The sequence below is a fragment of the Delphinapterus leucas genome, chromosome 5, assembly GCF_059928025.1.
Source record: "Delphinapterus leucas isolate spDelLeu-1000000601 "Yukka" chromosome 5, BTC_Dleu_Yukka2, whole genome shotgun sequence".
In the NCBI taxonomy this organism is placed as follows: domain Eukaryota; kingdom Metazoa; phylum Chordata; class Mammalia; order Artiodactyla; family Monodontidae; genus Delphinapterus; species Delphinapterus leucas.
This window is the reverse complement of record NC_143133.1, coordinates 3,199,231-3,224,930: the sequence shown is the minus strand read 5'-3', so window position 1 is coordinate 3,224,930 and position 25,700 is coordinate 3,199,231. Positions and strand designations below refer to the sequence as shown.

Below are 25,700 nucleotides of genomic sequence, written 5' to 3'. Positions count from 1 at the left end.
TCATCCCGGCGCGCCGCCGAGGCTCTGGCGGAGACAGAACATGGCGGAGGTGGGAAGGGTTGCTGTTCGCGACCCGGATTCGCTGCTCCCTGGGGGCTTCTGGGCGGCGGTGGCCGTGTGGGTGGAGAGGCCGCAGGTGGCCAACAAGCGGCTGTGTGGCGTTCGCTTAGAGGCCCGGCGGAGCGCCTGCTTGCCCCGGGTCGAGCATTCCGGCCCCCGGCCGAGCTCAGGCCCCGAGCCGGAGGAGCGGGCCCCGGCGGGATGCGGGCCCAAGGAGGGGCCGGGACACGGCCAGTGTTTCCCCGAGGGGGGGCCGGGCCCTCGGCCGGGCGCAGTCCCCGAGCAGGGCCCCCAGGAGAACCAGGGCCGGCGCCAGCAAGGGGAGGACCAGCGGGAAGCAGCCAAAGCGCCTCTGCTCTCTGGGGCCCCTGGGCAGCCCGGCAAGGCTGGAGCCGGGGAGGGCGACTTCCCCGCCCCGGACCTGGATTCTCTCTGGGACGATTTCTCCCGGAGCCTCGCCAGCGGCAATCGAGAGATGCTAGCCTTCTTCACCCGCTCCGGGGCAGAATCGCAGCTAGAGGCTCAGCACGAGCTCGACGTGATTCTCAGAACCGTCATCCCAAAAATGAACACACACTTTTGTGCTCCGAGGAGAGAAATAGTCGTGCAAGGTAAGAGTATTTCTGATAGTGGCAGGTGTCAAAGATACATAGAGCCGGACACTAGTGAAAGTGGCAAGGATAGGTTTTAATTGGTAATGCACTGTCACAGTAGGGAGAAGAGTCCAGCGTGAACTGAACTCCACTGCGATTTGTGCAGAGGTGACTGGGCTTCTTACAGGGAGAATGAAGGAAGAGGATGGAGCGGTAGAGCCCGGGAGGTGAAAAATTAACCAGAAGCAGGAAAGGTGGGGGATCGGTCCCTGTGACACCATCTGGGTTTGCTAACTGGTGCATGTGGATGTTAGGACCTCCCCTCCCACAGAGGCGGTCCCAGGGGCTCTTGTTCAGGTGTGGGCTGGAACAGTCTGTTCTTCTCTCAACCTTGAGTTTTTTCAGATGGGCACTTTAAGGGGGCCTAGGGTCATGCTAGGGCTGTGGCCTTGAGCTGTTGGGAGCTGTGACAATGTTTGTTCAGGTCTTCATAGGCCAAGGTTGAACCCTAATTGAGACAGGCCTCAGAGGAGCCTGCCTAGAGTTTGGTCCCGAGGAGAATCTCTCGCAGAGGCTGCAGTTAGATTAAAAACCAGCCAGTAAGTGAAAAGGCACTAAAGGCACTTAGTCTGCCAGTTTCCTTGCCATGCCCCAGGGAGGTTGTAGATTTTTCATTGTTTTTGGGGGGGCACGTAGAAATGTGACTCCTTAGTACAGAGGGTGGGGTTGTGAATTGGGGTGGTGTCTGGAAGACTTGGGGAAGATGGTGAAGGAGCGCTGGACCATGAGTGGTAAAGGGATAAGGGAAAAGGCCAGCTCCTGGGGCAGCTCGTGGAGGCCTCCCTACATCTCAGAGCCGCACCCGTGCCGAATTTGACTCATGCTCAGAGCCTCATGACTTCCCCTGCTGCTGCATCTTTTCTGCCTCTAGCTGGAGACGGTTCTCAGCTTTTCAGGGCTCACGTGGCTAGACGGGGCCCACCTGTGTAATCCAGGATACCCTCTCTCTCTTCCGAGGTCCATAACCCTCTTCACATCTGTAGAGTCCCTTTTTGCCATGAAACAACTCCGTGTGGTCACAGGTTCTGGGTATCAGGGTGTCTCTGGAGGCTGTTCTGTCCACCACAAGCCACGCTGCTGAATTACTGGTGGGTGCGTACCCCCTCCCCGCCCCCCAGCACTGCGGGCCTCTGTGCCCCTGTGAGACTCTTCGCAGGTGTCCCCTCCTCCAGGAGGCCCTCTCTGACCCTGCTGCCCAGACTAGTTTAGGAGCCCTTCCAGCTTTTATCACCTTTTAAACTTCACCTCTCCTGACCTGAGGGGATGAGCGCATCAGTGCCCACGAGGCCTTCAAACGTGGATGTCTGCATTCTCACATGGGCTTCACAGAAGAGCAGGGCGGGCTAAGCCTGTCCTCTTCCTCTTGGTGAGCATCGCTCCTCCACAGGGGGGGGCCCTTTCAGGACTACGCTTAGCTCGGCGCGGTGCAGGCTTGGGGATGGGCCGTGGCCAGGACATTCGCTGATGTAAATCGAGTGGGGAAAAGCCTTGGGGGTTGAAGGCACGGTGGATTCAGTACTGTTTTTTTTAAGACCGCTTTTGATGAGACTCTGAACTAAGCACTTTAATCGATTATCCCTATCTTTTTTCCCCCAGATGTCCTCAATGGAACCGTAATTTTTTTACCTTTGGAAGAAAACAGTGAAGGGAATTTAAAGGTTAAGACGAGCAACGTGTATCAAATTCAGCTCAGTCAGAGCGAAGGAGAATGGTAAGGACCGAATAACTTAGTCTTCTCTCAGTGATTGATGCTTTAAATCAATGATTTTTTAAAATTAATTATTTTGGGGGGGCTGCATCGGGTCTTGGTTGCTGTGTGCGGGCTTCCTCTAGTTGCGGCGAGCGGGGGCTACTCTTCGTTGTGGTGCACAGGCTTCTCATTGCGGTGGCATCTTTTATCGCAGAGCACGGGCTCTAGGCGCACGGGCTTCAGTAGCTGTGGCTCGCGGGCTCTAGAGCGCTGGCTCCCTAGTTGTGGCGCATGGGCTTAGTTGCTCTGTGGCATGTGGGATCTTCTGGACCAGGGCTCGAATCTGTGTCCCCTGCATTGGCAGGCGGATTCTTAACCACTGCGCCCCCAGGGAAGTCCCCAGTCAGTGATTTCTTTAGGCAGCTGTAAGATTCCGGTCACCAAGGAGCAGCAGGGACTCTCCCTCAGGCAGTTCGGGCTTGTGGGAATATGCTTTCTAGTTGGCATTTCCCTGAGGCGTCCTTGTTCCTGTTGGCACCTGGGTGGTCATAGCCTGGCTGGAGGGCCCGTACATTCTGTGTAGGCTTGATGGTTAGCAGCACCTGGTTCTAGCACCGAATTCAAATGATCACAGTCCATTCGTCATTTTGTTATTTCTTACACCTTGGTAACGGGTGGTAAGTGGAACCTTCTTTTTGATTGTCCACTGAGGCTCACGTGGTCTTAGACGTAGGGGTGTGCTGTGACGTTTATCATAAAAGCAGCAGTTTCATCCGTTCCCTTAATTCCACGTGGTGTTTGGGCCTGCCTGGACAGTGTGAGATTTGACTGACTTCCATTTGCTATTTTTTAAATGAAAAAGTCAGAGGAAGGTTAAATCACTTGCTGTTCTTCTGCTGGTGTTTTCCTGAGAGCCACGTGCGTCTATTCTTTCAAGACAGCCTTGGGCATGGGCTTTGCACGTGGTTTCATAGAGAGCTGAGGGGTACATTGGGAAGAGCTTGGTTTTGGAGTCACATAGACCTGCGTTTCCCCACCAGCATTGAGCTTGGGTACGTTGCCTCTGTGGCCCTCAGTCTTCTCATCTCTGAAACGGATTTAATCATTTTTGAGCCCCCCAGGAGGGGGCTGGGCCGGGCTTCCCAGGGACCTGTTGTAGGCTTACACGCTGGGTGGGGTACTCAGGGTCGGCCGGGGTGAAGCCTCTTGCCGGTTGTTAAATGCTCCCCAAGGGGCCTTGCCCCGAGGCCCTTTCCTCTCCCCTGGAGAGTGAGGGCAGACCCCGTGGGAAAGCCAGGTGTGCCCGTGTGGGTCACCCAGGGGTTGCCGATGGCGGAGCTGCAGGGTGAGCGCTGGAGGCTGCTGTCCCCTCGCCTGGTTGGGGAAGCCCGGCCCGAGTCCGGCCGCGGCAGGCGCTCAGTGTGGTTGATGTGGTGGAATCCCAGCCCCTGTGCTCCATGAGCTTCCGAGTGCCCGGGTGGCTACTCCCCATCTTTCCCGGCTGACATCTCCTGTCGTTGCCCTGCCGGGCAGCCGTCACCTGCATTGCGTTGGGAACTGGCCACACCGTGGGGCCAGGTATGGGGCCTTCTCAGCAGAACACGAGTTAAATGGACGTTTGGTGGCTGCCACCGTGGGATGCGTCACTCCTGGTCTGTGCTTGGCTTCAGCAGGACTTCAGTGTGCCCACCGTGTGCGTGTGCTGGGCACCTGGGGGTCAGCAAGGCCTGGGAGAGACAGATGAACGCTCTAATGCCAGGTGGTGCTGGGTGCCGGGCAGAGAAGAGGTGGCTCAGGCCTCTATTCCCGGTCCCTTCATTGGCAAGGGCAGCGCTGTGCCCATCGTACCAGGGTGGGCGGGAGAGGCCCCTGGGGCCTGAGCGGGTGAGGGGGTAGCCGTGATGACCCCGGTGACACCTGGGAAATAGCGTGGGGCCCAAGAAGAGCAGAGGAAAGGCCCGAGGCCATCAGCCCCAGCAGGATAGCTTCCGAAGGGGAGGGACGGGAAAGGTGAGCGTCTTGGGGCGTGTTTCTCAGTGGACACTTGGCACCTGTTACTTATGGGAGTGAGCTGTGTCCCTTTGATGCGCCTGGTGGCAAAAGCCTGACAGTCGTAACTCTCACCAGACCGGCGACCCCTTGCCCCTGCCCCTGGCCCGCGCCTGCCTCCAGCTCTGCCCCCTCACCCAGCCGCCTGTGCTTCTGGACGCCACCTCCTTTTCTGTGCGCCAGCAAACTTGATGCTTCCCCCCTTCATCGCACTGCCTGGGCCGCAGCCTCGGTGGATGCGTTGTCGTGACCTGGGCCCGCGGGTTGCACGTTTACTCAGCGCCCAGACAGCGAGCGCCCGCCGTGATCAGGCACTGCTGGGGCCGGGGTCGAGCGGCGAACAGAACAGACAGGGCCGCGGCCTCTGCATTTTGGTGGCAGAGGACACACGGTGACCTAGAAGGACTGTGAGCCACAGGGACTGTGTATGTGTCCTCAGCTTGGTGACCTAGCGCTCAGCTTTCTGGATGGGAAGTACTCAGTGGACCAGCGTTCTACCTCTGGGTAGCACATGTGAAATGTATAAAACCTAGAAAAGTTAAATCCATAAACGTTTTAGCATCTAGCTAATTGGTGCACGAAGTGGGAGGTGAGAGGAACTTTGTCGTTGGGCTGATGGGCTTCGTAAGATGTGTAAATGCATTTTAACAACGTTTGCAAGAGAGGAGGAACTCTTTCTGCTTTTTAAATGTGTTTTTCTCTGTAGGATGAGAATTCTGTAACTAGTTCCAGATTGTCTTGTGTTTGGGGTACCATATTTTGTCATCGTAGCTGTCTTAGTTTCTCTCTTCTTTTGGCAAAGAAATGTGTAATTAGAAAATAAGAATTGAAACCAGCTCTGCTTACTCATATTTCTCTTATTTTCAAAGGTTCATATCTGTTTTAATTTTCTGTCCAGAAAGATGGCATTCAGATGGCATTGTGTATCCCAAACCCACCTGGCTTGGAGAAGAGCTGCTGGCCAGATTGGCCAGGTGGTGTGTGGAGAGCAGGCAGAGTGGGTTCAAAAGCACCCTGTCCCTCATTTCCATCATGAAGTACAGCAGGGTTCACCAGGCGCTTAAAGAGAAGTATAAAGACATGGCCAAGGTAATTCTGGACAGAGACGTCTGTGACTTCCCCCACCCCCACTGACACGAGGTGATGCACCAAGCTGCTTCAGGTGACGTTGTTTCGCCTGTGTGCTACAAATGCAGACATTAAGTTAAAATATACCCACCTAAGGCCCCACATCGCAGCCTGGACTTTGACATAGTTAGGGATGCAGACCATAAAAACATTGGCAGTTACGCTGTGGAAAAGGATTTGGTTTTTGTGTTTTGTTTTGTTTTGGCACGTTACTTTTTTTTTTCAAGAGAACAAAAGGAGAATAATTTAATTTAAAATAATTGAATATTTAAATACTAAGTTACCATAATTCTTTAGTATAAACATAAAGGTATTGGAAGAAAATATATGAAAAATTAAAGTACAAAAGCATATACTTCCAAAAAGGAGACCAATTTTGTAAAATGTCCTTAACTTGAAGATGTAAAAAGAAGGTAACCACAAACATCTGTGTATTCACACCCAGCTTAAGAAATAAAGTATCACAAGCATATCTCCATTTATTGTGCTTTGCAAATATTGTAGTTTTTACGAATTGAAGGTTTGTAACGGCCCTGCACGGAGTAGGTCTGTTGGCGCCGTTTTCCAACAGCGTTTGCTCACTTCGTATCTCTGTGTCACAGTTTGGTAATTTGCACAATATTTCAAGCTTTTTCATTATTATTATATTTGTCACGGTGACCTGTGATCAGTGACCTTTGATGTTACTACTATAGCTCACTGAAGGCTCAGATGATGGTTGGCATTTTTTAGCAATCAAGTATTTTATTTTTTGGCTGCACCAGGCAGCTTATGGGATCTTAAGTCCCCAACCAGGGATTGAATCCACGCTCTCTGCTGTGAAAGTGCTGAGTCTTAACCACTGGACTGCCAGGGAATTCCCAGCAATAAAGTATTTTTTAATTAAAGTACGTCCGTTGTTTTTTTAGACGCAGCGCTATTGCACACTTGATAGACTACTCTGTAGGGTAAACGGAGCTTTTATATGCACTGGAAGACCAAAAAATCTGCGTGACTCGCCTTACTGCAATATTTACTTTGTTGGGGTGTCTGGAACTGAACCCGCAGTATCTCCGAGGCGCCTGTGCTAACAGAGTTGAACCTACTTTGTACTCTTCCTGTTCGTATCTCCCTCCCTTCTCCTAGAAGTAACCACAGTTCATCGTTGCCACGTATTTTTGTATCAGTCCCCTCTTGCTGTGTAGCAGAGCATCCCCCAGAGTCTCAGGCGTTCCTGCTGGGGCTGGCTGACCTCGGCTGGCCTCGCCTTCTCCCCCAGGTCCTGGCCTAGCGCTTCTTCATTATCTTGCTGTTTAGTACCTTTAAGAAGGGACTTCTTTATTCTTCCAGCTTTTAAAATTGTCCTTGGCGAGATGGTTCGTCCAAACTCTCTAATCCACTAGACTGGAAACAGAAATCTGAACGTTTAGTATTGGCCATCAGTTTTTTTCTCATCTGCCAAACTCCCGTTCTGCACGTTACTGATGTTAATAACAAGGCCTCACACTTGCACAGCCAGTATTTTCTAGTTTCACAGTACCTGCTGGTCATCCTGCATGGTAATTAAGGCAGAGTCAATCCCCACTCTACAGATCGGGAGATGGGGACAAACAGCTGAGTGACACTCCTGACAAGTGACGGCAACTCACTGACAGACCAGAGGGTGCAGCACTGACCTCCTGACCCCTGCGCCTTTGCTTCCTCGACCCCCCCGCCCCTCATTTCCTTGTCTGTCATACTTGTCTAGATAAGTGACGAGGGTAGCATAGCTCAGCATTTTCCTCTGATGCCCAGCGGCCCCACCTAAATGTCTTACAGACAATGTCTTTACTCCACAGTCTTGCTTCCGACTCCATTGGTCTTGATGTGTCCTGTTACACACAGATGCGGTGAAAACTTAACACATGCCCTTGAAAATGTTGTAGGTGTGGCCTGAAGTAACTGACCCTGAGAAGTTCGTGCATGAAGACGTGGCTCTTGCTGCCTACCTGCTGGTAAGGCTGTGCGGGCTGGGTTTAGGTGGAAGGGCGGGAGGTTGCTCCGGGTAGCTCAGGACTTCTACAGTTCTGTTGGCCAGGGTTGGTTACACAAGTGATTTTTTTTTTTAACTTTGCATGGTGCTTTTGCATGAATGTAGAATGAGTCTGAATTGTGAAATGTAACCTCAGGAATTGAACTGAAGCAGTGCCTTCCCAATTAGTAGTCAGCACGGAACACGGAGATGCTGGCTGCGTTTGGGAGCTGCCGTCAGGGCCTATCTGATACGCACATGCCTACCTAGCAGTCCTCGCGTTCGGTGTTTCCAGTTCTAGACCTTCTCGGCTGCCTTGCTGACCACCTGGATCTGGGCAGGCCTTTAACTTCGTAGTCTTGATTTTCTCATCTATGAGATGTTTAGAGGAGATACCTTGCAATTGCCTTTCAGCCGTAATTCTCTTAGTCTTCGAAATAACATTGCTTCTCAAAGTATACAACACTTGAAGAATTGAGAGAACGCCTGAAGGAACTGACAGTAATCTGTACAGCTCTTGCCCAGAGATGACCACGTGAACGTGGACTCTGGGTGGAAGAAGAAGGCTTTGACGCCCGCGCAGCCTCCGGCCAGGGCCGTGGGCGGATCCCGCCTCGCTCTGCTCACCCGGGCATCACACGCGCGGAGGCCCAGGGCCTCGGAGGAGGCCGCTCCTCCTGTTGTGGGAGAGGATCTGCAGTTCCAGGTGGGGTTGTGTCTGAATTACTCTGGGGTGAAGTGAATCACAAACTGACTTTGGTTTTTTTCTTTTCTGTTTGCTTAGATTCTATGGGAAGAAGAGAGAGCTGAGCGGGGAGAGACAGCCAGGCAGTGCTTTGTCGACCTCGGTTGTGGGAACGGCCTCCTGGTCCACATCCTGAGCAGAGAAGGGGTAAAGCATGCTTGGGGCCGTTTCTTGTACCTTCACTAGAGCGTCTTCAGGCCCAGCACAAGGTCTTTCTCTGCTGGTCCGATCGGGATTCAGAGGTGGCCTGGCTGTCGGCACAGTGGCTGGTTGCGAACTCTGTGGAGTGGGCAGCTTGTAAACAGGACCAAAGACAGCGGTCTCGTTAGACTAGAAGAGGGTTCTCAGACACTCGGCCTGCGGAACAGCACGCTTTCAGCAGCTCTGATGCTTTTGTTGTCAGTATTTTCTTTGGAAAACCCACCATTTCAAGGCCCAGAGAGGGGAATAAAGGATAAGGTGGGTTCTGCCCTAGAGAAGTTTAGATTCTAGCTCAGAGGATAGTCAGGCACCCATGTATTGTATTGATACACATACACATGTAAAACTGTGATAGTCAGTCTTGCACCCATTTTCTGGATTGTGAAGCAGAGGCATTGAGAGCTGAGAACAGCCCCGGCCCTGGGAGCAGTTCAGGACTCGCAGGCGTCAGCTCTCCCCCGGCGTCTCGCGGCGTCCGGCGAGGCCAGTGCACTGGGTGCTGGCCCAGTGAGCTTCGTGCTTGAGAGTGACAGTGGGGATTGAAGCCCAGTCGTGGTGACCCGAAGGCTGGTTTTCTTGTGACCGTAGCATCCTGCCTTATGGACAGACACATTTGTCCTCACCTGTGGGACTTTGGAATGGGGTTGTTAGACGGGGCTTTCTGAGGTGCTTTGTAAAAGAGTGAGGCTGCAGTTGTGACCCCTGTGAACAGGTTGTCTGTGGGGTGTTAGCGCCTCTGGTGGTGACTAGGAGCCAGTGGGTGGAGACATGGGGGTGGGGCCCCGGGGGAGCTGCGTGTGGTCAGGGTGCGCTGGATGAGAACGACCCTGAGGACGAGGCTCGTCTGGGGGCTGGAAGAGAAGGTGAGCCCGAGAGCTGAACTTGACCAGCTCAGAGGAGCCGGCTCCCTTTCCGGGCAGGCGTACTTCCCGGGGCTGCGCGTGGCCGTGGCGGTGTTCGCACGCCTTGGCTCTGTGCCCCTTCACGAGGCTCGGCAGCACCGGTTCTGTCTGTGCCCGCAGGACGCGAGTGTCTGTTCTCAGCAGCCAAGGAGCTGAGGGTCTCCTGCACTTAACGCAGGGGGTGACGCCTGCAGGGTTTGATCTGTTCTCGCTCATTTACTGTGGTGTACTGACCTGGACCTTTGATTCCTGAAATTCCTCGTTTCAGCATCCAGGCAGAGGGATTGATGTCCGAAGACGAAAGGTTTGGGACATGTACGGACCAGAGACGCACTTAGAGGTACTGGCGCTGTCCCTGCCCCTGACCTCAGCGCGGTTATTTGAAGGGGTGTCTCTGTGTGCGGGCCAGTCAGAGATGCTCATAACCACAGCAGTCCACATTCGTCTCAGTGCCCTGAGACTGTAGAAGCGGATGAAGCTTTAGACCTCCACAGCCTTCTGGTTAAACCGAAGGAGGGATGCCAGAGCCGGAGGCGTGTCCCCTCCCGCGGGTCTGCCGCAGGCCCTTTGCATCTCCTGTGGGTGCCCGAGGGGGCTATTGGCTGCCTGGGTGGCGGGGGCGGAGGACGACCCCTCCTCTGCATCTCCTCTGGTGCCTGGGACAGGCCGCATGTTCAGACTTCCGCTAGGCAGTGGGTGCCCACCCTGCCAGGACTGGGCCGGGGCGGGGGCACCATGGGCGGTCCCACTCTGTGAGCAGCGTGGCCAGGAGTGGCCTCCAGCCAGACGGCGAGGAGTCGGAGGAGGGGGGCGCAGTGGAGTGGCCGTCCAGCGGGGGCGGACAGCACGCCTAGCCTCAGCCGCGACCGCGGGGCTGCAGGGGCCCCGCCCGCCCCGCCGTGGTCCAGAGCAGCTCTGAGCCGTCAGAGAGGGGGTTCTCCTCCGCAGCGCCCCGCGGCAGGTCAGGGCTCTAGCGTTTCCCGGCGTCGGTCTCTAAGAGCCCAGGCCTCGAAGCCGGCGGGGGAGCGTGGCGGTGGGGCTGCACCCTTGGCCCCGGGGCGCCATGGGGCCTCTGCTGTCCAGCTGCCCGCATCGCCTCTAGACCCTGTCCCCGAGCGAAGACGCGCGGGGGTGACTGGGACGCGACGTCTCATCCGCCCGAGGGCAGGATGCTGACTGGAGAAATGAAAAGGGCATTTGCTTTTCGTCGTGGAGAATGTCAGGAATATACCGAAGTGGAGAGATGCCCGCGTGCCAAACCCCAGCAACTCATCGGCCGCCTCAGCGATTCTTTTGTCTCACCCCTCCCCCTCCCCGACCACAGCGTCAGGCCAGCCGTGGCTTCCAAGCAGGTCTCGGGTATATCATTTCATCTGTGAAAAGAAAACGAAAGTTTCAAGACTTATTTAGATATTTTCTCTTTGCCTTTCTATTAAAGTTGAGAATATTATTGCAAAATGTAAAAACATTGGAGGAAGGGAGGTTCGTTGCAGCTGCCCGACAGCTTTTTATTTGCTCAGTTTCTCATTATATATTTATACTTTGTTTTATGCTACAAGAGTTTACATTTGCTTGTATATTCATACATTACAATAAATTAGAACATTTAAAAAAGTCTCAGGTTTGAGGAATGGTGGTAAACCAGATGAAGGACTGGGGAGGCTCTGCAGCTACATGCACAGACCACGTGTCCTTACACAGGTAATAAAATTGGGCTCTGAATTTCGGTGAGGCTGATGGTCAAAGCTAAGGGAATAACGTGGTTGATTCCCAAATCCCGTGTCCCAGGAGAAAAAGCAAAATAATTTCTTTGGGTAAAAAGTTCACACAGCAGTTGAATAGGCTCTGTTTAAATCATGACCCCACGGAAGAGCTGGCTGGCACAATGTGCCCCTTGGAGAACAGGTAGAAGATTCTGGTTCTTTATTCGAGGTTCCCTGTGGAGTGGGGGAAACCCCACCCCATCACTCAGTGAAGGCCTGCTAGTAGGAGTGCTGTGTCTCACCTCTTGTGCATTTTTTTCTCGTTACACCTGGACCTCTGGTCGCCGAGCTGGAGGAAGAGTCCTGCATCTTCCCGTGTTAAATGTGAGGGTGGAGGCTGGCAGGTAGACAGGTAGAGCTTTCTTGTCTAGCATGTTGTTGGAAAGAAAACTGTAAACGTGATTGTAATAATTACTAAGCGTAATTCGTTTTTGTAAATATAGACCATTTAAAGAGGCAGGCAAATTTAAATGTAGAATGGGTGGGAAGAAAGAATAAATGGTATTAAAAGTTTGTTTTTGATAGTATCAAAAGTTTGCCTACTTTCGAATTACGCATAGACCATTTTCAGTATTTCAGCATTTTAATATATGTGAAAATAGAAGCACATATGTTTATTCAAGAACCAAAAAGATGAATTTAAATTCAATTTTTATATCCGTCAGCTTTGCAAAACACTCCCGTGGCCTTCAAAGTGGGGGTTAGCATCACATCTTCCCCATTTGTTCTGACCGAGAACTAACACGTCTGCTTACTTGCCGTGGGGGTTCATTCTTCAATTCTAAAATTAGTGGATTTTGAGTGGTTATATAGTCTCTCTTTCCAGTTTTTTTTTTTTTAACCCTTTGTTTTACATTGAAGTATAGTTAATTTGCAGTGTTGTGTTAGTTTCGGCTGTACAGTCTCCAGTTCTCACTGACATCTTCACCATTGAGACTGTTGACTTTGATAATTAATGATGGCCTGCTAATTAGCAGAAAGGATAAGGTGTTCACTTAAAGTTCTTAAATCCTCAAAGCAAGCTGTTCCCAGCTTAACTACGGAAACTATCAGTGGTGAGCATGCCTGTTCGGTGGGTAAAAACTTGCTGTCTGAGCGTTCACAGAAGGTAATAGTGTAATAGCAGAGGCTGGTGCGCACTTCTGCAAATTCTTCCTATATTTTCTCTTTTCATAGATGCGCTCATTCCACGGGTTGTGTAAGTGCATCAGGGTCTATGTCAAGTCAGCCTCAGACCTCCCAGCTTTCCGCTCACCCCTCCGCAGGCCGTTTCTTGTCCCTCCTGTCAAAAGTAAAGTGGTTCACGTGTCCCCTGTCTCCTTTAGCTGCTCTTATGTTTATGTATAAAGGCTATTTTTAATATCAAAAGAAGAAGAGCATCCAGAAGTGTTGTTGGCTCATCGGCACAGCGATGATGCTAAAAGTTGTCAGTAGCCGTGCCCTCGGGCAGGCCGGGCTGGGCACACACCTCCTCACTCCTGGCCCAGCTTCTGCCTTTTGCAGATGAAGACCTGCAGCCCAGAGGGGCTGAGACCGGGCCGGGAACAGCTGCGGCTCTGCAGGGGTGGTTGCGTTTGTTGTTTCCCTCCGTGCTCTGGTTTTATTTACTACATGTTTTAGTCTTGTTCTGTGTCTGTCTTGTAGGAAAGTGCAATCACACCAAATGATAAGACCCTCTTCCCGGACGTCGATTGGTTAATCGGAAACCATTCCGATGAGCTAACGCCGTGGATACCTGTGATTGCGGCCAGGTGAGTAGGTGGAGGTGTTAGCACAGTGGTGGCTGGGGATGTTTTGATGCCTAAACCTCGCTGTCCAGAACCGTAGCCACTGGCTGCTTGTGGCTATCGCGTACTTGAAACGTGGCTGGTCCAGATTGATGAGATGATAATCTGCTGGATATATTGGGTTAAATTTAAAATAAATTCCACCTGTTTTATTTTGCTATTGAAGATACGGATACTAGAAAATATAAAATTATGTATGTGGTTCACATGTTCACATTATATTTTCGTTGTGATTACTTCCACAGTGTTTATATCCAGCGTTGAAAGATGTGTTTTTCCTGATAACAGGAGGGTTTGTCTTTCAGAGTAGAGACCTCTGCTGAAATGTTTTGTCTCAATTTTGGGCTCTCTGCCTCGGTCAGACTTCTTTAAGATGCACGTTACCTTGCCGCCCTTTCACATTTCATTGCCAAGTCTCTTTTATCCCAGGTTCTTTTGGACTGTTCTATTTATTTATTTTTTTAATGCCCTCCCCCTCCTTTTCTTTTAGGTACAGTTGATTTACAATATTATATAGTTTCAGGAGTACAACGTAGCGATTAAACATTTTTTTGGTCATACTCTATTTGTAGTTATCATAAAATGTTTCCTGTGTTCCCTGTGCTGTACAACATATCCCTGGAGCTTATTTATGTTATACATAGTAGTCTGTACCTCTTAATCCTCTACCCCTGCCTCGCCCCTCCCCGCTTCCCTCTCCCCACTGGTGACCACTAAGTCATTCTCTGTATCTGTGAGTCTGTTTCGTTTTGGTTATTTTCATTCGTTTTATTTTGTAGATTCAGCATACAAGTGATAATGTACAGTATTTGTCTTTTCTCTGTCTGACTTCATTGCACTAAGCATAATACCTTCCAGGGCCATCCTTTTGGACTGTTTTAGAATAATATAGGTCAAGGAGCAAATCATAACCTTTTTTGTGCTTACCTCTGAAATTTCCTGTCCAACAGCTGAAATCTCCAAGCACTTCAGAAGGTTTTAGATTACAGTTGATGATCATAATTGCAATAGAAAAAAATATTTTTAATAAAAGTAATTAGATTCGTATTTTATTGAAAAGATGCTATGCTGCATTGTTTCTAGAAATTAAATTGGGGAAGGCTATAATTCTTCTTTTTATATAAAAAACAAAATTAGCCAGTAGCACATCGTTTGCATTTTGCCCGGGCACACTATTGCCGCGTGGCTTTCTGAGGACTTTTCTTTATTGAATCTCTTTAAGACTTTGGGTTTCCGTGTCGCTGATTGTCTTTGAAGGTCTTCCTACAACTGCCGCTTCTTCGTCCTGCCCTGCTGCTTCTTTGACTTCGTTGGGAAGTATCAGCGGAGGCAGAGCAAGAAGACCCAGTACCGAGGGTACCTGGATTTCATCACCGAGGTGGGGTCGACCTGTGGCTTCCACGTAGAGGAGGATTGTCTTAGGATTCCTTCCACCAAGAGGGTGCGTCCTGGTCACCTGGGCTGTCCTCGGCGGGCGACACCGAGGTGTTTAGATGGAGAGCTTGGGGCCGTCCTTGTCACAGAACCGTAGACGACGCTGGGATGGTTGCAGGTGTGACTGTCCCAGAGGTGCCCTTGCTGATCCCAGCATCCCCATCCGTCACTGGCGGGTCCGGAGGCTTGTTCTGTGCCTGCAGATCCCCTGCTTTGCAGGCGCTCTGGCACTTCCTTCTCCCGCCCTGTGGCAGCTCTGCAGGAACCCTCAGCAGGTCTTCATCCCTTTTCCAGAAACTGTGACTGCCCCTCGGGGATCCTCCCAGAGCGGGTATCAGCTTGGCTTCTCTACAGGTTTCTGGCCATGGTGCTGCCTGGGGCTGAACGCTCTAACTTCTGACTTAGGGTCCCAAATTACTGGCTGAAATGGCTTCAGAAGTTCAAAAGGATTTCACATTTCCTCATTAAAAGGCTTATTAATTCAGATTTGCTTGAAATGAGCTTTTCCAGGTAGAAATTGACCCTTGCACTGCCTGTGACCCTGCCAGGTGGTCGGGGCCGACCTGCTTACCACGCAGGGGGCTTGAACTACTGAGAGAGTCAGGGGACCATTGACATTGGTTTCATTAATCTCTGTTAACTTTCTTTCATGAGACTCTGTGGACGTCAGTGCTTTTTGTGAAAAACTAAACACAAAAACCTGTCACCCGATCTCAGCTTGATCGCGTGATGGTGGTGAAAAGGATCGAAGGTTTGCGCTTGACTCTCGACTCTGCCACTTCCTGGCAGTGCGTTCGGGCCACATTACAGACACTCCCTGCCTGTGTCCTCACTGCCAACTAGGGAGGAGCAGCGCGCCGGCTGGTGCTGGGCCCTCGCTCGGGCTCACCTGCCTGCGCTGGGCCCCTCTGTCGGCTGCAGGTACCATTGCTGTCGCTGCTCAAGATCGTTTGCAAACGTCCTTTCGGGCTCACCTCTAGAGCCTTCACGTCATTCTCTTACATGTCCTCTATTTTGGCAAGTCAGTCTTCTGAGGTTGGAATGGAATTTTGCTGGAGTTTGGGTCACGTAGGTACGAGGATCCTACAGTTTTGCTGTTTGCATTTGCTATTCCGTTACTGGTTGCTGGAGACCATGGAGCATTGCTTAATCTCTCCGAACCTCAGGTTTCCTATAACTGGAAGGTTCGGGGGTCAGATGCAAGTGCGGGTGTCCACACGCAGCAGCTGTTAATCGAGGACTGATTACGTGCCACGCCTTATTCCACGCACACAGAAGTTGTCACCTGCCCGAGATCACACACTTGGCAGGTGGCACAGCTGGAGAGCAGTGAGGGGTGGCTCTGATGCAACCAGATTCGCCTTCATCGGGTTCAGGCCCGGAGAGGACGTCCAGAGACGCTGTACCCACTGCAGCCTCGCCGGACGGGGCCTGGCTCTCCCCGGGGCTCCTGAGGGCAGCCTTCGTCTGGACATGTGAACGGGGAAGGGGACAGCGTGAACTGGACATCCCCGCCATGCCAAGTGCTCTGCTAGGTGCACGCGTGCTCTCCTCGCTCTGGCAGCGCTGCCCCTTGAGAGCCCTGCAGGGTTACCGTCAGGGTCTGTGTGTGGGGCGGAAGAGGGGTGCAGTGGGATGCGGCTGGTTGGCTCAGTAAAGGTGACCTTGGTCTGTCGTGTTTGTTAGGCGCTGTGGAAGTCAGGAATGAAGCTTTCTGTGGGCTTTTGCCGATAGTATATTAAGTCATTGGTTGGTTTGACTTTTTAAAATAAGGATTCTTTTCATGATAGGTGTCGAAGACTTATGTGGAATTTATTCTCCAGAACAAGAGAGTTCCCTGGAGAACGTTAAGATACTGTTGGAACCTGCTAAAGTACTTCCTGTGCTCTTTTCACGTGTAGGTGTGTCTCATTGGGAAATCCAGAACATACCCGCCCGCTGGAGAAGATTCTGTGGATGAGCGGAGAACCCGCTACATTAACAGCAGGCGGGGCAGTCCTGTGAGCCCACCTGGCCAGGTCCCTGCCCCTCGTCCACCCGGGGCCGCCGCCGGTGGTGCCGATGGCCCCGAGGGTCATGGAGCCCTGGACGCCGGGGCCGGGCACGCACCAGAGTCCCCCGCCGAAGGGCTCTGGCTGCCTGGATTTCGCCCCAGAGAAAAAGCCAAGCGCGTGAGGAACTGTGCCGCCCTCCCTCGAGATTTTATTGGCCGAGTGGTTTTGCAAGTGGCGAATCTGTTGTTGGGCGGAAAGCAGTCAAACGTGACAAGCTCTCAGAGCAGGAGCGCGACGGCCTGGAGTCGGGGAGGTAACGGGCACCCTGGGTCAGAGCAGGAGCGCGAAGGCCTGGAGTCGGGGAGGTAACGGGCACCCTGGGTCAGAGCAGGAGCGCGAAGGCCTGGAGTCGGGGGGGTAACGGGCGCCCTGCGTCAGAGCAGGAGCGCGAAGGCCTGGAGTCGGGGAGGTAACGGGCACCCTGGGTCAGAGCAGGAGCGTGACGGCCTGGAGTCGGGGAGGTAACGGGAACCCTGGGTCAGAGCAGGAGCGCGAAGGCCTGGAGTCGGGGAGGTAACGGGCGCCCTGGGTCAGAGCAGGAGCGCGAAGGCCTGGAGTCGGGGAGGTAACGGGCGCCCTGGGTCAGAGCAGGAGCGCGAAGGCCTGGAGTCGGGGAGGTAACGGGCGCCCTGGGCACTGGCTGGGCTCCAGGCAGGGGCTCTTCTCTTCTCAGAGCCAACTTCAAACTGGGCGGTACGCGGGCCTCTCACTGCTGTGGCCTCTCCCGATGCGGAGCACAGGCTCCGGACGCGCAGGCTCAGCGGCCACGGCTCACGGGCCCAGCCACTCTGTGGCACGCGGGACCCTCCCGGACCGGGGCACGAACCCGTGTCCCCTGCATCGGCAGGCGGACTCTCAACCACTGCGCCGCCCGGGAAGCCCCCTTTAGTCATTTTTTAAATATTTATTTGGCCGCACCGGATCTTAGTTGCCCACCTGCAGGATCTTCCTTGGGGTGTGCGGGATCTTTAGTTGCAGCAAGTGGTCTCTTAGTTGTGGCATGCATGTGGATCTAGTTCCCTGACCGGGGATCAAACCTGGGCCCCCTGCACTGGGAGCACGGAGCCTTAACCACTGGACCACCAGGGGCGTCCCTGTGTGGTCACTTTTAATTAAATGTCAAGGAGTCCTCATCATTTCTGTCAAGCCATTAGGAGTGTGCAGATGGGCTGAGGGAAGGAGCTTGTTGGTGGGCTGCTGCCCGAGGGTGCTGTAGGGCTTCCTGAGCAGCCAGGCGCTCGCCCTCTGAGTTTTGGGGTCACTGGAGGAGATGGAGGCCCCACCCTCAGCCTGTTGGGGATGCTGCCTGCTGGCCCCGTGGGTGGGCCGGCCCAGGGAGGGGTGAGCAGTGGGTCCTTTTCCCCCCGCGGCGTGGATGACGCTCTGCTGAGTCTCTTTCTTCATCCTCACGCCCCTCCCATCCCTTGTGTACGTGTGATGCGGCAGTGCCCTTGAGCTTGATCCCCTCCAGGGATCACCTGACCCTGGGAGCATCTGGTTGGGAGAGCCTCTCTGGGGACCCGGTGGCGGCCATAGCCAGTGCCACCCTGGTGGAGGGGGCTGACTGTCCGCGTAACTGCGGACAAGGCCCAGGTGCCTGGGGAGTTCTGTGGGTCGGCACCCCCTTCCTCGCTGCGCCCTGCAGAGGCGGGCCAAGGCGGAGAGGGAGGACGCTTCCTCGGGGCTTGGAGCGGGGCCTCGAAGGGCTCAGGGTCCTCGGACCTGCAGGCGGCTCTGAAAACATGGACTCTCACCTTTAATTCCCAGGATGGTCCTTTCCTCTGCGGGGTCCTTTGGGAATGACTGTGCCCAGGAAACTCTGGCCTGTGCCTGGGGTGGGACGCCCTGATAGTGAGCAAAGATGGGGTCTCTACCTGGGCTCAGTTTGGGTGGGTAGCGGTGGCTCCGATGATGATGGGGTCTCAGGCCTGCCTGCCTGTTGGAAACGTCGGGGAGCCGGGGTGCCGTCCTCCCCGGGTGGGTCTCCAAGGGCCGGGCTGGTCTGAGGTACTCCCACTGCCCCGCCCGGCGTGAGAAGCCTACCCCGGCGGGGGCGGGGGGGTACCCTCAGCCTCGCAGCTGCACGCTCCGCCCTTGGTCACTGGACTTAGTGACCCCTGCCCCAGCGTCAGGCTCGGGACCCCCAGTGTGTCTGAGCCCTGCGCGACGTCAGTGAGCGGGTCTGTCCCCAGGACCTCACTCATCCCAGGCTGGGGTCTACCCTCTGCCAGGCATGGCGGAGGGGACGCCGGGTGGGAGGTGGCAGGCTCAGGACACGCGCACGTGGAAGGGTGAGAGGCAGCGGTGCGGAGCTGCACGTGCGAGCCCGCGTCGTGGGGCTCGAGGCTGGGGGGTGGGGGAGGAGGGCAGGCTTCTGGGCCGGGATTTAATTTTCCCGCGGACTTCCCGTCTCCTCTCAGAAGGGGTTCCAGGTGGCTGCGAGGCGGGCTTGGCGCGTGGGATGGCAGTCCCCGCCCCGAGCAGTGGCTGGGCCACGCGGCAGGGCTGACTTGCTGTGTCTGGGAGGCTCGGGGGTCAGACACGGCGCGCGCGGCCTGACATCTCAGGTGCGATGGCTCTGCCTGTGGAGTTCAGCAAGCTGTGGATTCAGTTTAACTAAAGTTCTCACGTGGGGGAAACCCTGTCTCCAACAGGGAGCCTGTCCTTGGCGGAAGTGGCCGGGGAGCTGGACAGGGAGACGCTGCAGAAGCTGAAGCGGGAGTGCGGGGGCTTGCAGACGCTGCTGAGGAACAGCTCGCAGGTGTTCCAAGGTGAGGGGTTGGGCCGGGCCTCCCTCGGTTCTCAGCGCCTGAGGACGGGCTCCACGCTTCCCGAGGCAACAGGAAGTTGCTCTCGTGCAGATTCTACCACCGCCCTCTCCTGCCTTCCCCCCCTTTTTTTTTTTAATGAAATAAACCTTATTTGAGAGGAGTTTCAGAGCTAGAGGACAGATCCCCTCACGTGCATCTCAAGTCGCGGCAGGATGTGGGTGACCCCTCTGCTTCTCTGATGCTGCCAGCCTCTGCCCGGCATGCCTGGGCCCAGCCCCGCCCCCGTCCAGGACGCGCCCCCTCCTCCCACGCTGGCAGGGCCTCCCGTCGCTGGGGAGCTTTTCCGGGTGGAGCTTCAGTACTTGCTGTGCTTTGGCCTCTGGCTGAGCTCCCAGCCAGGCCCTGGGCCTAGAGGAGGGAGACCTCCCTACCCTGGCCCGTGTGCCTGCACTCCCTCCCCACACACACTGGCGCCCTGGGATCCAGGTGGGCGGAGGGAGGAGGGCCCGGGGCCTGCGTGCTCTTCCGCGCAGGCTGCAGCGCGCTGCAGAGCGGGGCGCCGCCGCCCCTGCCCTCCTGGAGTTTGCAGCCTGACAGGGAGGGGAGACGTCACAGATGTTTACGTGGGCACCTGGGGTTCAAGAAGTTCTGTGTACACGTCCGCCAGAGGGTCCGTAAGTCGTCGTGTTTGCTTCTTAAAGCTTTTTCCCCTTTGTCTTTGTGGAAGTATTTTAAAGCACATCCCATCTGACATGCTAGTCACCCCTAAGTACTTCTGTGCGTGGCTTTAAAAATAGTGGGCGTCTTCTTGCATCACCCTAGTGTCGTAGGTGACATTCTCGCCCAGGGAGGCCTGGCCTCACCTCAGACAGGCATCAGGAAGGCTTCGCTTAGGAAATGACATCTGAGCTGGGACTTGGTGAAGTGAACAAGGAAAACACTTCAGGCAGAGGGAGCAGCGTGTGCGAAGTGGCAGGATGGGGCCTTGCTGAACGGGGCGGGGGCGGGGTAGGTAGGGCTGGCGGGCTGCAGCCCCCTGTGGCCGTGAGGGGGACCTGGGCCTCTGTGACGGGCAGCGGCGCGCTGACTTGCTGTGATGGTGGGAGGAGCAGGCCCAGCTGCCCCGTGAGCTCGTGCAGGCGGCCCGAGAGGCGGCTGGAGAGCAGTGCATCAGGCAAGGAGGCCATGCCTGCCTGAGCCCCTCTGTCCGTGCTGGCGCTGCACGCCCAGATGACAGCCTCCCTGTCCCCACCCGTCCCCAGCGCCTGGCGGGTGGGTGGGCACTCCCTTGGGACAGGTGCCTTGGGGGTCTGTGTGGGGAGGGGTGACGGGCCCTGCTGGGCTGGAGCCTTTGCAGAGGTGGGGAGGCCGCTGTGGCAGCACGGAATAGAAGTCTGACCGGAGGGCGCTGGCCAGCACTGGGCCTGAAGGCCTTGTCCCGCGCCCCGGGATCTGCGCCAGTCCCTACCCCCGCACCTTTGTACTCCTACCGCCAGGGTGGTTGCCCCGTGACGGGGGGCGTGGGCGGAGGGACCGCGCACGGAGATGCAGAAGCACATCTGTCCACTCCTCGGCCTGTGCACCTCCTCGGGAGGTGAGCGCTGCCGCCTTGCGGTCCCACCTCCACGCGTGCACCTGAGAGCTCCGTGCGCACCGCCCGTGTGTGCACCACCCCGAGGCATACACACCTGTACCACCCACCCCTTGTGTGTGCACCTGAGAGCTCGCGTGTCCTCGCCCGCAGCACCTTCGGGGGGCTTTCCAGAGCTAACGTTGGTTTTCATTTCAGCTTGACCTCAGTCGGCTAAATGCTGCTGTTGCTATGGCAGTGAGCCCCGCAGTGGAGCTGGCGGGTCCAGGGTTGGGGGCTGTGGAGGGCAGCCCACTGGTGGGCTGAGAGGCAGGGGGCGGATGGGCCTTGCGGCTGGGAGTCCCCGCCCAGCTGGGCTGCACCGCGTGGAGCTTTCGTGACTGAAACTCGCTGTGCCCAGGGGACTGCTCTGCTTCCTGCTGTTCCCAGCACGGTTTTCTGTTTGGTTCCATGAAAGAGTGTTCTTTTCTCCTGCATCGTAAATATGCACGTGTGCGATTGGTTTTCTGTGCGGTTTGCATCGCTGAGCGCGTTTATTTTTGGAAACGCTTCTGAGTACGAGGCTTGGGGGTTGAACTCCAGTAAACATTCTATACCCAGTCACACAAAAAATAAGCACCAAAGCTGGGTCTTATCTCTGCAGGAGATTTTTTTTTAAACTAACATGGTTAGTTTTACACGAGTGAGGAGGTGAAAAGAGTTTCAGATGCTTCAGTTCCATCTGCCCTGAGCACCTTGTGGGCCGGGCATGCGCCCGCGCTCAGCCTTGAGGACACGGACGCAGCTCAGCGAGGTCGGTCCCTGGCCCAGGGTCTCCGGCGAGCTCGGGGGCTGGGCCGGCCCCCCGGGTCGAGAGGGACCCCGAACTGGCGCTGCTGAGCGTGCCGCACCGTCCCAGTAAATTTACCTCCCTAGCGGGATTCTGGAAGAATCCTCAGCCACTTCCTCAGGACACTGTGGCTCAGGTGACGTCTGTGGTCAGGGACGAGGGGGAGCCCGAACAGTAGGTCCACCGAGTCTGAGGGACTCACGCTTTGGGGAGGAAGTGGGCTCACAAATGTCGGGTGAGAAGTGAGCTCCGTAGAGCACGTTTATGCCTGTGATTCACTTAAAATCGGGAAGTCTGCTGGTCTGGCCTGCCAGCCGGCTGGAGGGGCGCAGGCAGAGGGCACGGGCCTGCCCAGACTGGGGGCGGGGGCCTGTCAGCCGGCCTGGCCCCCCCCCGCAGGGCCACCCCTCATCACCAGTGCCTGCTCCACAGGCCCTACAAATCCTGCCTGGGTCCCCTTCCCCCGACCCTGCAGGGATTGCTCCGGAAACGTGGTACGCCGGTGGAGGGCCCGCTGCGAGACAGCCCGCCCTGAGGGAGCGTGGACGGGCCAGCCTCTGGAGGGTGAGGGTCTGCACTTGGCTTTGGCCCCAGCGAGCCCCTCACCCTCTCGCCCGGACTTCTCTTGAGCCTGTCCAGGCCGTCAGGGGCTCCTCGTCTTTCTGGGGCACCCACGGCGGGAGTCTGGGGGAGTCTCACCTCCCAGGCTCCTTTGCACACGCCTGGGGGGCTCCAGCCACCCCGCCCCGGCTGGGGTGTGTCGTTCGCGGCTGCGCCAGGAGGGGCTGCTGTGGGAGCGCCTGTGGAAGGCGGTGGCTGCTTGCCCAACTGCCGGGCCAGGACAGCCGAGCTCTCAGCGTCTGCCTCGTGGGAAGCAGGGCCGGCCTGGCCCTTTCTAGGTGCTTCTCGGCCGTCCCCTGAGGGTGAATCCCTGCGTTGTGTCCCTCGTGCGGAGAGGCACCTCTGCAGTTCCCTCCTCTGGTTTCAGGGGACAGTTTTCCATAAGCATCAGTCTGCAGAGACAGACAGTCTCGTATTGCTGCAACACGAGGCAATTTGAAAGCGAAATTCAAGCTTGAATGCACACTTTCAAGTTTTCCTTAGAAGCTGGAGAGCCAGATTTGTTCAGTAAGCTTCCTTTATTTCTTCCGAGACTTTCCGTCTCCAGGTGGCTGTATAGTCCAGGGAAAAGCAGGACGGGTTTGGTTGCTCTGGCCCCGTCTCACGTGGGGGTGTTGGCGTCTTGGGAGGAAGCGGCCAAGCGGAAGCTCCCAGCGCGGCTTCAGCCGAGTTGGGGCGACTGGTTCAGGAGGCGTTTGGGCGGCCCCGGGCCCTCCCCCTGCGCCGCCCAGCTCTGCGGCCACCCCGCCCACACAGGTCCCCCCCCCCCCCCGCATCTCAGCCCCCTGCTGCTCTGTGAGGGCCTCCCGCCCTGCCCCTGCCGACAGGGCTGCTGTGCCCCTACCCCTACTTCCCATTTACGTTTGGGGGCTCTGCCTGTGACCCTGCTGGCCCCCGCAGCCTGCCCCTCATCTCCACCTGCCTGAACAGGGCCTCTCCCCTGCTCGCTCCGCTCCCTCCTTATGATGCGGACGCGTGCCCTCGAGGGCCAGTGCCGCCACGCAGACGTCCTGCCCGCATCAGGACCATGCTCGTGGTCGGCGTTAGCCTTGTTTCACGAGCCGGTGCCCACGAGTGGCCACGCCCGGGTCCCGTCACCAGCAGGACCTCAGGCACCGGCTCCTTGCCCTCCACCTGGTGTGCGGCAGCCCCTCCTGACGGCTCCCAGCCCCAGGCGCCTGCACCGGGTCCTTGCTCCCCTCGGCCCCTCCCTCGTGCTCTTGTGTGTGTAGGTGGGACTGCAGGCCGCGGGCAGGTGGGGGGCAGGGGCCACGGCCCGGGATCCCCGCGCCTCTCCCCCTCCCGCCGCCGGGCCTGCGGGGGCTGCGTCTCCTGTGGCCGCACCCCGGCCCTGGACAGCTGTCCCCACAGAGCCCGGCCACCTGCCCAGCTCGCAGTTCACTCCTCGGCTGTGTCTTTTCTCTTTGTTCCCAACCCCAGTTGTGAACGGGCGAGTTCGCATCCGCGACTGGAGGGAAGAGAGGCCTCGGAAGGAAAAGGAACCAGAAGCAAAACGGAGGCAGTTTTCGGAAACGTTCAAAACCCGCATCTGTTGGTTTTTCGCTCATCACCCTGACGGTTGTGTTCTGCCTTCTGACCGCTGCCCGTTCGCCCACGGGCCTGGGGAGCTGCGGCCGGCCACCACCAAGAAGAACAAGCAGCCTCTGTGAGCTGCTCCGCCTGCGGGAGGCCTGGGGCGGGGAGGCCGAGCCTGAGGGCAGCTCCCAGCTCCCCCGAGCGCTGCGCTTCTGCCCTGGTGGCGTTCAAGGTCGTTTTCCTTCCTCCTTGCTCCAGCTTCTCACAGGGGACGTGCTCACGCCCCACTGAAGCTACAGTCACTCACACCTCCCCCCGCCCCGTCCCAGTGCTGGGTTTGTTTTAAATGTGGTCGCCCCTAAATATGTTCAACATCTTTACATCAGGAAGAGAGAGTGACAGTCTCGTGGTGTCTCGCGGCTCAGGAGGTGCAGGAAGTGCTTGAACTGGCCCTTCTCCAGCAGGGTGGCCGTCCCCGCCAACCGCTAGCCACCCCGGGGTTGGCCGCCGCCTCCTGCCGTAGATCTTCTCCCCACAGGTACCGTTAATTCTCATTCCAGGAAAACAAAAATAATCCCCAGATCCCGATGTGCTTCTATGTAAAATTGCGTTTGTAGCTCCACACAAAAGGCCGTGTCAGTGACGCTGTTCCGCCCCTTGATTTTCCGTGGAACGTATCCGGCGGCCTTTTCCTTGTGGAGTGTTCCTCGTGCGGGATTCTCCGTTCATTCGTGAGTGATGAGAAGGAACCCACTCCCTTCCGCTCCGTGCAGCATGGCTGGGACTGGGGCTGCCGCGGGGCATAGGGCCCTGCGCTCGGGAAGCCCTGGTCAGCTGGGAGCCCCCGGTGCCAGGTCGAGGTCAAGGACAGGCCAGCAGGCGCCTGGCCAGCCTTCAGGAATGGGCAGAGTTGGCCGGGTGGGCACGTGGGCTGTGCCTGCCTACTACCCGCCCAGCCTCTCCCTTGCGTGAGGCCCCGCGAGGACCTCCTGGAGGGCCTGAGTGGCTGCAGTGGCGCCGCTCCAGCCGTGCTTGGCTTGGCCTGTGCAGGTGGAGCCATTCTTTTCTTTTTTTCTTGCCGCACTGTGCAGCATGCGGGCTCTTAGATCAGGGATGGAACCTGCACCCCTGCAGTGGAAGCTCGGAGTCTTAACCACTGCACCGTCAGGGAAGTCCCAGATGGAGCCATTCTGACTAGTGAGGTGGGTGGGGGACCACTGGGGCTCCCGGGGGCAGTTTCCTGCCTGTGGAGACCCCTCCTGGTGTAGGAAGGCAAGGGGGCAGAGCCAAAGTTGGGCGGAACCCAGGTTCCCAGAGTCTCTGAGCTGTTATTCCCAGAGCCGAGGTGCCTCCACTCTTGAAGCCGCTGAGCTGAGGCTGCTATCGCTTGCTGCTGTGTTGGGATCCTCCCCCCTTCTCCTCTTGGAAGGGGAGCATCCCTATGGGGTGAGCCCTAGGGCTGCCCCAGGCCTGCCCCACGTGCAGGGTGTGCCCCCCAGGCAGCCTGTCTGCCCGAGCCGGCGCGCCCCCGCTCTCATTTTCCAGTACGAGGGTGATGCACTGCGGCCACCGTAGCCTGGGTCTGCAGGATCTGGACTCAAAACCCCATCCAGAGCTGCCTGTCCTGGGGCAGGCGGGGTGGCCCTCAGGAAAATGAGCTGCACCCCTGCCCCCAGGTCCCGGGACAGACATCTTGTCCTGAAAAGCCCCAAGGGTACGTTCTCAGCCCCGCGTCCTGTTTGGGCTCAGGGAGATGACCTCAGCCCTCCCTGTTGCCCCGGGGACACCTGCCCCAGCTGGCGGCGTGGTCTCTGCCTGTCCCGATGGGGGCTACCCGGCTGAGAGCTGCGCTGAGTGGGGCGCCACGCCTGCAGTTCCCCCATGTGCCACCCAGCG

The 25,700-nt window shown here is 56.3% G+C and overlaps 1 protein-coding gene across 1 annotated transcript; it reads left to right on the top strand.

Moving 5' to 3' along the window:
• TRMT44 (tRNA methyltransferase 44 homolog) lies at window positions 1–24,051 on the top strand. Its single transcript, XM_022554781.2, has 11 exons — window positions 1–671; window positions 2,310–2,424; window positions 5,322–5,541; window positions 7,485–7,553; window positions 8,355–8,462; window positions 9,687–9,758; window positions 12,826–12,932; window positions 14,226–14,409; window positions 16,304–16,709; window positions 19,111–19,227; window positions 23,709–24,051. Exons 1-11 carry the CDS (start codon window positions 41–43, stop codon window positions 23,936–23,938), a joined length of 2,259 nt encoding a protein of 752 aa, XP_022410489.1. The 5' UTR covers window positions 1–40; the 3' UTR covers window positions 23,939–24,051.
• The last annotated feature ends 1,649 nt before the right edge of the window (window positions 24,052–25,700 follow it).